The sequence below is a fragment of the Haplochromis burtoni genome, unplaced genomic scaffold, assembly GCF_018398535.1.
Source record: "Haplochromis burtoni strain Fernald_Lab_line unplaced genomic scaffold, NCSU_Asbu1 Contig_222, whole genome shotgun sequence".
Lineage (NCBI taxonomy): Eukaryota > Metazoa > Chordata > Actinopteri > Cichliformes > Cichlidae > Haplochromis > Haplochromis burtoni.
Window position 1 is genome coordinate 282937 of NW_024582583.1, and position 11186 is coordinate 294122.

An 11186-nucleotide genomic window follows, 5' to 3' on the forward strand; every position below is an offset into this window, starting at 1 on the left:
TTTTTTTGCACTAATAAAGTTGTGGAGTTGTAAAGCATTTTGTCTCGTGTCAGTTATATCGTTATCGCAGATTTTCAAATGTATATGGTGATAAATCTTTTTGGTCATATCGCGCTGCTCTAGTGGGTGTCGATATGCAAAGATCAGAAAACTTTTTATACAGAAGAGGAAGCAAAAAGAAAAATGCTGTGTTGTTATAGCACAGTTTGTCCAGCAGGGCGGCGCTGGCCTCACTGTTTCACAAACTAGCATTCATCTGAGAACATTTCGCCGTCCAGCAACAACCACGTGACCGAGCCCTCTGTCGTCAAGCGTGAATATACATGTTCCCTCCAGAATGCCTTTCACCTCACTTCAGTAAACATACTTGCATGCCCAGGTATTCCCCCAGGCTCATGTCTCTCACCTGGACTCCGGGAACTTGGTGAGCGTCGCCAGGCTGCTGGTGTACATGTGCCCGCCCACGTCGATGTGGACAGGGGCGTTGGCCTTGGTGAGCTGGGCGGGCGACGGGATACCTTGGGCCGTCATGGGCGACACAGGTGAGTGGCTCAGAGACATCCTGGACAAGCTCCGTCCCTCCTATCACAAATAACAGCAGGTCAAAATTCAGAACACACCGGTTTTATTTTGAAGAGGCTTCACCTGGATTTACCCAGGTGTGTCCTGCTGAGTTTAAAACGCTTAAGTGATTGTTTCAGCAGCTTTGCATAATTCACAGCTCAAAATAATCCTTCTTTATCTGATACAGTCGGGAATTAGTTGTTATAGCTCCACCTCCTTTAAACCCTGGCTCCGCCCCTTCAAATCCTGACCTGTGGGTCAAGTTAAAACCCTACTCCAAGCTGGCGAGGCCAAAAACGCTCAGTTCGAACTGCATAGAGCGACAAACCAAGAGGTGAAGTAAGGTGGCAGCTTCCATCTTTTATGTACAGCCTATGGGCAGTACCCCTACACCAGTGTTTCCCAATCACTGGGGCGCGGGACATAGGTGTGCCGTGAAAGATTATCTGGTTCCACCTGATTAGTACTCTAAGCAACCAGCGTGAGTAACGGGCAGAACAATGGCATTCTCTTCCACTAGAGGGCAGTACAACTACCTGCTCTAATTAAATGGGTCGCCAACTGCCAGTAAAAAAGAAGAAGACAAAGAAATGACATAATAGTCATGCTGTGAGACGACGCAGCGCGTAACAGCAATAGATAAGTAATTGCAAAGGAAAAGTAGTCAGTGTGACCTGGTCCTGGAGGAAACTCCGACCCAGGTGAAGGCCCCAGCATGAGCAGTGGTCAGAAGGAAGCAAAAAAGGTAAACTGGGGACAAACCGAGTCAATTCTGCTCTGCCTGGAGTGCGGGGGAAATGATCAATGTGCTTTTTGTGACATTTTTGTTTGGGGGTGTGCCGTGGCTCCAAAAGGTTGGGAAACACTGCCCTACACGACCAGCAGGGGATTCGCTGCGTGTTAAACCTATGCCTAGTTTTCTTCTGCTGCTGCTGTTTACTGAGCCAGCTGGAAGACGAACAGCGCCAACCAGTGTTTCTCTGACCTAGGCAGAGTCAAACTGATGGAGGAGGAAGACAAGGACGATGGAGCGCTCTCAGAATAACGGCATCTATAATCTGACCTCTGACCTAGGCTGATGAAGGGGCAGGGGCTCCTCCCCCCTCAAAGCATAAGTTTTGTTAAAATTATTTTTATTCTGGTTCAGATAAATTTAAATAACGAGCCGGGGTGGGAGGTGTCCTGGGGGGTGGCTGCTGCTGCCGCTGAAGAACCTTATCTTCCGCCCCCTGGGCTATGGAGCATGAAAGGTGAACATTGCCTCGGGTCACACCAGCGTAGGGCCCCGCCCCCACCTGCCTGTCTGCAGTGGTGCGTTCAAATATCAGGAAATAACAGACGTGAGATCAGTCCGTGGCTTTCATCAAACCCTGAAATAAAGAATTGACCTGCACGTGAGGCCATGTGTTTGAACTTTAGGGTTCGGAACATCAAGCCCTTACACTCTCGCACTTAAACCAACATACGCCAGGCTCCTTTAGAAAACCCAACATTTAACGTATCCTCGCAAATCCAACGAAGCCAGGTGTCTCCTGACCTGTGTGAAGGTCTCCTCTCCACACTGTGCGGGCTTCTGGTGAAATCTGGATACGAACCCTCACCGACCCCTCTGTTAATTCTGGAGAACCTTATCTTTAACCACAAATAACGGAGATAACGTCCGTCCACAGCGGCGTAGCAGCCGTTAAAGGATGGCCAGAAAGCAGACGCGCTACCGGCAAAGGTTCCGACTGCGCTGAAACATTCTGTAATGTCAGAATATTTGTTTGTGCCGACGTGAAGAATGTGCTACGAAATCAACAGAAAACACGACGGTGTGTGGTGTGGTGGCTGTTTGTCACCGGCACCCCGGAACACTTAAATCGGACGTTTTTTTAATGGAGTCTGGCGGCGAGAACGGAGCAGCTCGGCGTGTCTTCCCCCGAAACGCGTCTGAATTTCTAGTTTTACGTCATAAACTCGAAAACTTTATAAATGAGCCTCACAGCAGCACCTGTGCCCCCCTCCCGTCCCGCTCACTCACCTGAGAGGAGACCGACACGGAGGACATGGAGGGCGGCGTGAGAGAGAGCTCCGTCCCGGCGGCAGGGCTGCGGTCCCGGAGAGACTGAGGAGGAGCAGAGAGGAGGGCCGAATGAAGAGCACCCGGGGCCCCGCAGACCCCCCGGGGCCAGGTCACAGTCCCGACCCCACCGAGGCAGCGCGCGCACGAAGGTGAGATCCCGCAGGTCCCGCCCCCTCCCGAATGACGCGTCCCATCACGCATTACCCGCCCGCGGCCAAATGCGCCATTTCAATTACTGCGCACTGCTGGATGGAGACGTGCGCCGCCAGCCTGCGCATGTGAAGAGGAGAGCGCGCGCACCCGAAAGCATTTTCAGCTGCAGAGCGCGCGCAACCCCCACCCGCGGTTTATTTTGATTTCTTTTTCATATTCCCACAATGTCCTGTAAATACAAGATGACCCACTAACACTGACGCCACCTTGTGGTACAAACTGGATCGGCACGAAGGAATGACACAGACCTGAAACCAGAATGTTCCCGAGGACGACGCTCCGCCCTCCTCCTTCAGATCTGATCCACACAGAGCGTGACCTGAGCGCAGCTCACGTTTGTGGATCTGTGAGCCGTTATTGAAGCTAACGATCTGAACTTCATTAACTGTAAAGGTCTGAATTTACTCGGCTTTGGATGAACACATTTGTGAGTCCTCAGACGTTACACACGGATCAGCGCGCACACCTGTAAATCTTTGTTACACCTGGATCATATCGTACTGGTTTGGCTCCCCTTTGAGGCCGTTTATTCCAGACTTCCAAAACTTCATTTTGTTCTTTGAGCCAATCGGAGGGGGACGTGCTGCAGGACCTGATCATTGTCCTGCTGCCTTCAGGGTTTTCTGGTAGAGAGCAGAATTCCCTCAGTTACAGCGAGTTGTCCTGAAGCAGCAGAGCAGCACAGACCATCACACCACAGTGTCTGCTGCTGCTGTGATGTTCTCTTTATGAAACGCTGTTAGTTTAAGGAAGATGTGACTCGAACGGCCTGCAGGTCTTTAGATGTCGTCAGCTGAGTGCTCCTGGGAACATGAAGGCAACATGAGCCGACAGTACAAACATGCTGAGTGATCGGCTGTTAGCTCGGTGACAGAGTCACAAACGCATGTCTGCACTTTGATTTTGTTACATACAAACACACTGACAGCAGCAGTGTGTGTGCACAGAGAGGACCGATGTGTTTGTTTGGTCAATGAAAGGCTTCAGTTAGTTACTGTCGCGCTGACCTAGTAGGTGTGGCTGTTATTCCTCTCTTCCTCCTCCTGCCCACTACCTGTTCGGTGATGCTGCTTGTGCATGGCCGCTGATTAGACCTTGGGTGCAATCAACAACTAAGCACGGCCTGGTGTGCGCCACCCTGCCAGGTGAGCCACATTAGAGCAATCAAGGGTGGGCGTGCCTAGTAGACCTTAAAATGCATGCAGCAGTCATTTGACCCGTGAGCAACACACTGAGAGGACGGCAAACAAAGCACTTTTCCACTGTGAGGAAGACTTTGAACAAGACGGGCTATCGGTAAGCTCTTGAGCTCACATTTGCTGCACATATATTTGGAACTATGGAAGCTCAGTTGTGCAAATGTTTTACGCTTAGGGAAATAGTTGCTGCATTTAAGTTTAAAAAATTATATTGACAAAAAAGAATGTTTAAGTTTGAATAAATTGTTTGTGCAGTTAGTGTTCCCACATATTTATGTTACTTAATATTAAAAATAGTTACCCCCCAAATCCTTGGGTGGATCGTAAAAATAGAGAATAAATGTTTGGTTTTGATTTAAAGAAAAATAATTTTGTAAAGAAAATCCTTAGTTAAAGTCTCTATTAAAATGTTTGTGAACTCTAAAATGTATACTTTAAAATACAATTGTTTATAAAAGAAAGTGTTAATGCAAAGAAGACACATTTTGTATATTTAAGAACCACAGTTAAATTAACACAGTTAACCACATGGTAAATGGCTTTACTGAAGTGTATTTTGTTATTTCATCTATCTTCTGTGTAATGCATTTAATTTTTCTGAATGGTTAATGAAATGTTCTTTATTTTTGTGTTGAAAGGTTTTTTACCTGCTGCTACCTACCAGCTATCAAACTAGTTGGTCTAAATAAAGTTGAGTGAAATTCAAAGTCTGGTCTTTTTCAAGTGTGGACACCTCACAGTCAGACAACACTTGACAGTAAAAAACCGGCCTGGCCAGTAGAGAAACCGGCCTTGACCAGTGAAGACTCCACAAAAGCTCACCACAAAGACGGAGAAGACTCCACCTGGGGGCCTGGAGGAAATCGCACGCCGTTTGCCAGTCCAATCAACAACCAAGAAAGGAGCATGGCTGAGTCCAAGTCACTCGAAGAGCTGAAAATAGAGCGAACCACTGCAAAGAGACTGTTTTCCAGACTCACCAACCATATAATAAGGACCCACATGGATATGTCTGTAGAGGAGCTGCAGGATTCCTTCAAGAGACTCACAGCAGAGGGCTCCAAAGTGATTGACGCGAACGAGGAGCTTGAAGCTGCCTACATCACGCAGTGTGAAGCAGAGGGCACACCGGAGCTGATGGGCCAACAGAGAGCAGACGTCGAAAAAACGGAGAAAGAATGTGAGCAGAAGTTGAAGGAGGTGAAGCACCTGATCAGAGAGACACTGTGGATATCATATGGTGAAAAAGAACTGACCCTTGCTCTAAAATCAGCAGAAATGGCGTGTGAGAACGTCACATCCACTCAGCCTGATACACCCCTGGAGGCATATGATTTTATGCTCCACCATCTAGAAGAACTGGTGAAGAAAGCTAAGCAGGCACACCAGACATGGAACCGCTGGGCTCCACCTGCTGAGAGGCGAGATTGTGATCGTCGACTGATGGAGCTCGAAACCTGCCTTCCAAAGCTGGTGTCAGGGAAGGCAGTCCTGATCAAAGCAGAGAGGATTAAAAGAGATGCCGACCAAGCAGTCGTCACAGTCCGCAACGCAGCCTCGGTCGCAGCCATAAAATTGAAAGCCACAGCTTTACCAAAGTTCACCGGCAGCCAGCGTGAGTTCTACAGATGGCGGAAGGAATGGGAGGCTCTGCAAAAGCAAGGTGAACCAACCGGGTCCGTGGAAGTAAAGAAATTCCAACTTCTTGATAGCCTCGATGATAAAGTGGCCGAAGATCTGCGCCTGTCCACATACACCTCGCCCGATGAGATCTTCAGAGTCCTTGAGAACCGCTATGGAAATCAAGCCACCATCGCCATTGAAATCATTGAGGAGCTTCAAGCTATCCCTCCTGTTCGTAGCAACCAGCCTAGAAGAATTATAGAGCTTATCCACGCAGTTGAAAAGGCCCTCTATGATTTGAGTGAGCTGGATGAAGCAAATGCCATGAAGAACCTCTTGGTAATAAAGTCTATTGAAAGCAAGCTGCCCGAGTCCCTAAAGAAAGACTGGCTTACCCACGCTGCTGATCCAAAGAACGCTGTGACTCATCAGAACCGGTTTGACAAGCTGCTCGCATACCTCCAATCTCAACAGTCCATCTACGAGCAGTTAGACCAGCTGAGAGACATCGACCCTGCCAAGGAGAGAACAAAGTTCCGAGAGATAGTAGTCAATCACCAAAACATAGTCCTTGCCATCCAGATGAAATAAGTCAAGGTTCAAGGTTCTTTATTATTTGTCACATGCACAGTTATACAAGTATAACACACAGTGAAATGTAGCCTGACACGCTCCTCGACATGTGCAAAAATTGTGTGTGTGTGTGGGGGGGGGGGGGGGGGGTGTAGAGGAAGAATATATATATATATATATAGTATATACACTGGGTGAATGTGCAGTAGTAGCAGCAAGCAGGTGAATTCTGTACATTAATATGAATAGACATCTGACTATTTTACAGGATAGACAATATAAACATATTTAAAATTAAAGGAATTGAAATGTACATTGTGCCTTGGTTTAGTGTCTGGAAGAGTCCTGTCTCAGTCAATTATAGATGATGTGAGAGGGCGGGTGTGTGTGTTTAGGGCACGGATGGCTTGGGGATAGAAGCTCCTCTTGAGTCTCTCTGTCCTTGCCCGGAAGATGCGGAACCTTCTACCAGATTGCAGAAGTTGGAACAGTTTGTTGCCAGGATGGGACGGGTCCTTCAGTATCTGCGCTGCTCTAGTCCGGCATCTCCTGGTGTAGGTGTCCTGAAGCGGGGGGAGAGCAATCCTGCAGCAGCGTTCTGCTGTACGGATCACTCTCTGGAGAGCTTTTTGGTCCTTCACACAGCTGTTCCCAAACCACGATGTCATGTTCTGTGTGAGGATGCTCTCCACAGCGCCTGTATAGAAAATCCTGAGGATCTTTGGAGAGACCCTGAACTTCCTCAGTTGTCGTAGGTGATACAGGCGCTGCCTAGCCTTTTTGGTCTGGACCTGAATGTGGGCAGCCCATGTCAGGTCTGAGGAGATGTGGACACCAAGATACTTGAAGGACTGCACCCTCTCCACTGGAGCTCCATTGATGATAATGGGCTTGTAGTCTCTGTGCTGACCCCTTCTGAAGTCCACCACCAGCTCCTTGGTCTTGCTGACGTTCAGCTGGAGGTGGTTGTCCTGGCACCACGATGCCAGATTCTTCACTTCATCCATGTAGGCCGCCTCATCGTTGTTGGAGATGGCACCCAACACCACTGTGTCGTCAGCAAACTTCACAATGGTGTTGGAGCCATGGGTGGCCACACAGTCTGAAGTGTAGAGGGAGTAGAGCAGTGGCGAGAGGACACATCCCTGAGGTGCTCCTGTGTTGATGGTGATGCTGTTGGAGAAGCACCTGCCCACCCTCACCACCTGAGTTCTGCCAGTGAGGAAGTCCAACACCCATGCACACAGACGGCTGTTAAGTCCCAGATCCCTGAGCTTTGTGAACAGTCTGCAGGGCACTATTGTGTTAAACGCTGAACTGTAATCAACAAACAGCATTCGCACATAGTTACCCTGTTTCTTGTCCACGTGGCTGAGAGTGGTGTGTAGGACGTGGGCGATGGCATCCTCTGTGGATCTGTTGGATCTGTAGGCGAACTGCAGCGGATCTGTGGTGTCTGGGATGGAGGAGGAGATGATGTTCTTCAGCAGCCTCTCAAACACCTTCATTACTACCGAGGTCAGTGCAACTGGCCGGTAATCGTTCAGGGATGAGGGTTTGCTGTTCTTGGGCACAGGGATGATGGTGGATCTTTTGAAGCATGTGGGGACCACAGACTTCGCCAGGGACTCGTTGAAGATGTAAGTGAACACACCTGCTAGCTGGTCAGCACAGCAGCGCAGCAGACGGCCGGTGATGCCGTCTGGCCCCGCTGCTTTCCTTGTGTTCACTCTCCTCAGTGCCGCTCGGACGTCAGCTCTGAGTCCGTGCCTACCTTTTGCCATGGTGCAGTGGGTAGATCTGCTGCCAGCATTGGCTCTTTTGTTTGTTTGTAGTGATGTTTGAGACATGTTTCACATTTCTGTATCATCTCTTCAATATCCCTGTTGATGCCTGGCCAGTAAACTGCTTCTCTCGCTCTCCTTTTACATTTCTCCACTCCAAGATGTCCTTCATGGATACGCTGAAGCATGTCTTTCCGCATGGATTGAGGAATGACAATCTGGTTTTGTCTCAGCACCAGCCCATTAGCCATGCATAAATCAGCTCGCACAGAGTAGAACCCTGGACAGACTCCTTTTGACCACCCATTCTGTATAAGGTGGGATACTTTCTGCAGCACTGGATCTTTTGTCGTCTCCTGTACAATTTGCTGCAACATGACATCTGATGCTGGGAGTGAGGCAGTTACCATGTTTACATGTGTTTCAGCCTCCTCGGCTGTAGCGCTGACTAACCTGTCACCACTTGGTGCTGGCGCTCGGGATAATGCATCCGCGAGTACGATATATTTCCCAGGCGTGTAGATCAGCTCAAAATCATAGCGCTGCAACACCATCATCATGCGCTGAATTCTGGGTGACATGTCGTTGAGACCCCAAAGCGCTTTACATACCAGTCATCCACCCATTCACACACACATTCACACACTGGTGATGGCAAGCTACATTGTAGCCACAGCCATGCCCTGGGGCGCACTGACAGAGGCGAGGCTGCCGGACACTAGGCGCCACCGGGCCCTCTGACCACCACCAGTAGGCAACATGGGTGTAGTTCTTGCCCAAGGACTATTTGCACTGACCAGGACTGTCAAGCCGTGGGCTCGAACCCACCGACCTTCTGATTAGTGGCTGACCTGCTCTGCCACCTGAGCTACAGCCACCCCAAAATCATAGCGCTGCAACACCATCATCATGCGCTGAATTCTGGGTGACATGTCGTTGAGGTTCTTTTTTCTGATCGAGATGAGAGGTTTGTGATCAGTCTCTGCTGTAAAGGTTGGTAATCCATATACATAGCTGTGAAATTTTCCACACCCAAACACTAAGCCCAAAGTCTCTTTTTCAATTTGAGCATAGCGTTGTTCAGTTTCTGTCATAGATCTGGACGCATATGCTACAGGTTGCCACTTGTCTTTGTTCCTTTGGAGCAGAACTGCTCCCAAGCCATCTTTTGAGGCATCTGTTGAAATTTTTGTTGGCTTTGATGGATCAAAGAATGTCAAGACCGGCTCTGTAGTTACAGTTTCCTTCAATTTTTTCCACTCTTTCTCATGCCGGGCCGTCCACTCGAACACTGTGTTGTGCTGTAGCAGCTCCCTTAGGCATGCTGTCTTGGAGGTAAGATTAGGAATGAACTTACCCAGAAAGTTGATCATCCCCATTGCTCGCAAGACACCTTTTTTGTCAGTGGGTGCTGGCATATCCAATATGGCTTGTACCTTTGACTGATCAGGTTCCACCCCTTCACTTGTAACCTTATCTCCGAAGGTCATCTCTGAAACACCAAAGAGGCACTTGTCTCTATTCAGTTTAAGTCCATTCTTGTTAACTCTCCACAAAAGTTTCTCCAGCCTTTCATCATGTTGTTGCCTTGTATTTCCCCAGACTACGAGGTCATCTATGTAGACTCTGGTGCCTTCCAGCCCTTCGATCAGGGACTCCATTGCCCTGTGGAAGATCTCTGGTGCTGATTTAATTCCAAATGGGAGCCTCAAGAAACAGTAACGCCCCGTATTTCTTCGCGTCTTCCTCGCTCCACGCTCGCTCTGCCACCCTCGGCTCCTCGACAGGTCTCTCGTCATATGTTCGCCTCTGTCTCTCGTCCTTTTTCACCCCCGCTCTCGCGCTCTAGATCTCGTCCCGCTGTCCTGTCTCTCCGTCTCGGTGCTCTCTTCTTTTCGCTCGTACATTCCTTTCTCCTCCTTCGCTTTTCCCTCCTCCGTCTCTCGTATCTTGCCCCTTCTCTTTCTGGGTCACGCATCTCTCCACAAAAGTTTCTCCAGCCTTTCATCATGTTGTTGCCTTGTATTTCCCCAGACTACGAGGTCATCTATGTAGACTCTGGTGCCTTCCAGCCCTTCGATCAGGGACTCCATTGCCCTGTGGAAGATCTCTGGTGCTGATTTAATTCCAAATGGGAGCCTCAAGAAACAGTAACGCCCAAATGGCGTGTTAAAGGTAGTGTACCTGCTGCTTTCTGGGTCTAGCCTCAAAGAGGTCTGGATGTGCGCCCCCAATTGTCTTGCCAAGTGGACCGTCCCAGAGAACCAGGTCACCGATGGAACGGATCTTTTGGGGCACCAGCTGGCCTTCTTTATGGCTGATTAGAAGCTGGATCTCTCTGGGTCTGATGAGGTCTTGGAGAGGGATGTCAGGGAAGATCTTTCTGTAGCTTTTGAGGTGGAACTGTCTTTCCACTTCAGCAATCTTGTCAAGACCATAGCAGACTAACTGGTGAGGCTTTAAAGTTCCTTTTGAGGTGTTGACACGGATCTTGAGAAGGTAGCGCTTGGTTGCCACAGACACCTTCATACCTCCGATACCCTGGATGACAAGCTGACGTCTTCACTGCGAAGGTTGAGCTTACTTGCAGCTTTATGGGTTATGTAGTTTGTGTCAGATGCTAGATCAATTAGTGTCCCAATTCTCTGCCCATCATTGGCGATGACGTCAAGGAGCATCAGGATCACAGGGTACTCTTTTAGACCAGTCTCCTCCAGTAGACCTCTCTCTGCTGCCATGGAGTTGAAGGCTCGTGATGAGACGTTGCAGAAAGCTTTCGACACTGCTGCGCTAGCTCTGGCGATAGTTTAGAGATGAACTCTTCTTGAACCTCTGTATACCTCCTCCCCTCAGCTCTCGCCGGACCAGACTTGGGCCTTTGTGATAAGGGTCGTGGCAAGGGACAAAGAAGGTAATGATGCTGGTCTTTGCACTCTGGTTTTCCACACAGGTAAGTAGTCTTTCTGCAGGGTTCATCGTGGATCTCGAGGCATCTCTTGCAGGCTCCAAGTTGCTGCACTGCATCCTCTTTCTCCTGTAACTTTGTGTTGGTTCTAAACCGTCTGCAGATGTAGAGCTTTCTCTTGTGCTTTGGGTCCCCACAGATGATGCAGCCTGCTGGATCAGTACTGGATTTAACTGACTTGGTACGGGCGTACTTTACTT

General features: G+C 49.1%; 1 protein-coding gene across 3 annotated transcripts in view; it reads right to left on the reverse strand.

Moving 5' to 3' along the window:
* LOC102290238 (BTB/POZ domain-containing protein kctd15) overlaps nt 1–11186 on the reverse strand; it is an 82719-nt gene that overhangs the window by 4852 nt on the left and 66681 nt on the right. Inside the window, exons 1-2 of one of the 3 annotated variants that reach the window (XM_005936919.3) lie at nt 2588–6187; nt 407–582 (exon numbers count right to left, since the gene is read on the reverse strand). In XM_005936919.3, the coding sequence (XP_005936981.1) occupies nt 407–582; nt 2588–2830 (419 nt within the window). In that variant the 5' untranslated portion in view covers nt 2831–6187. Of the gene's footprint in view, nt 1–406; nt 583–2587; nt 6188–11186 lie in introns of those variants that run through there. The other 2 variants (XM_014338274.2, XR_006055127.1) reach the window with 2 other exon arrangements.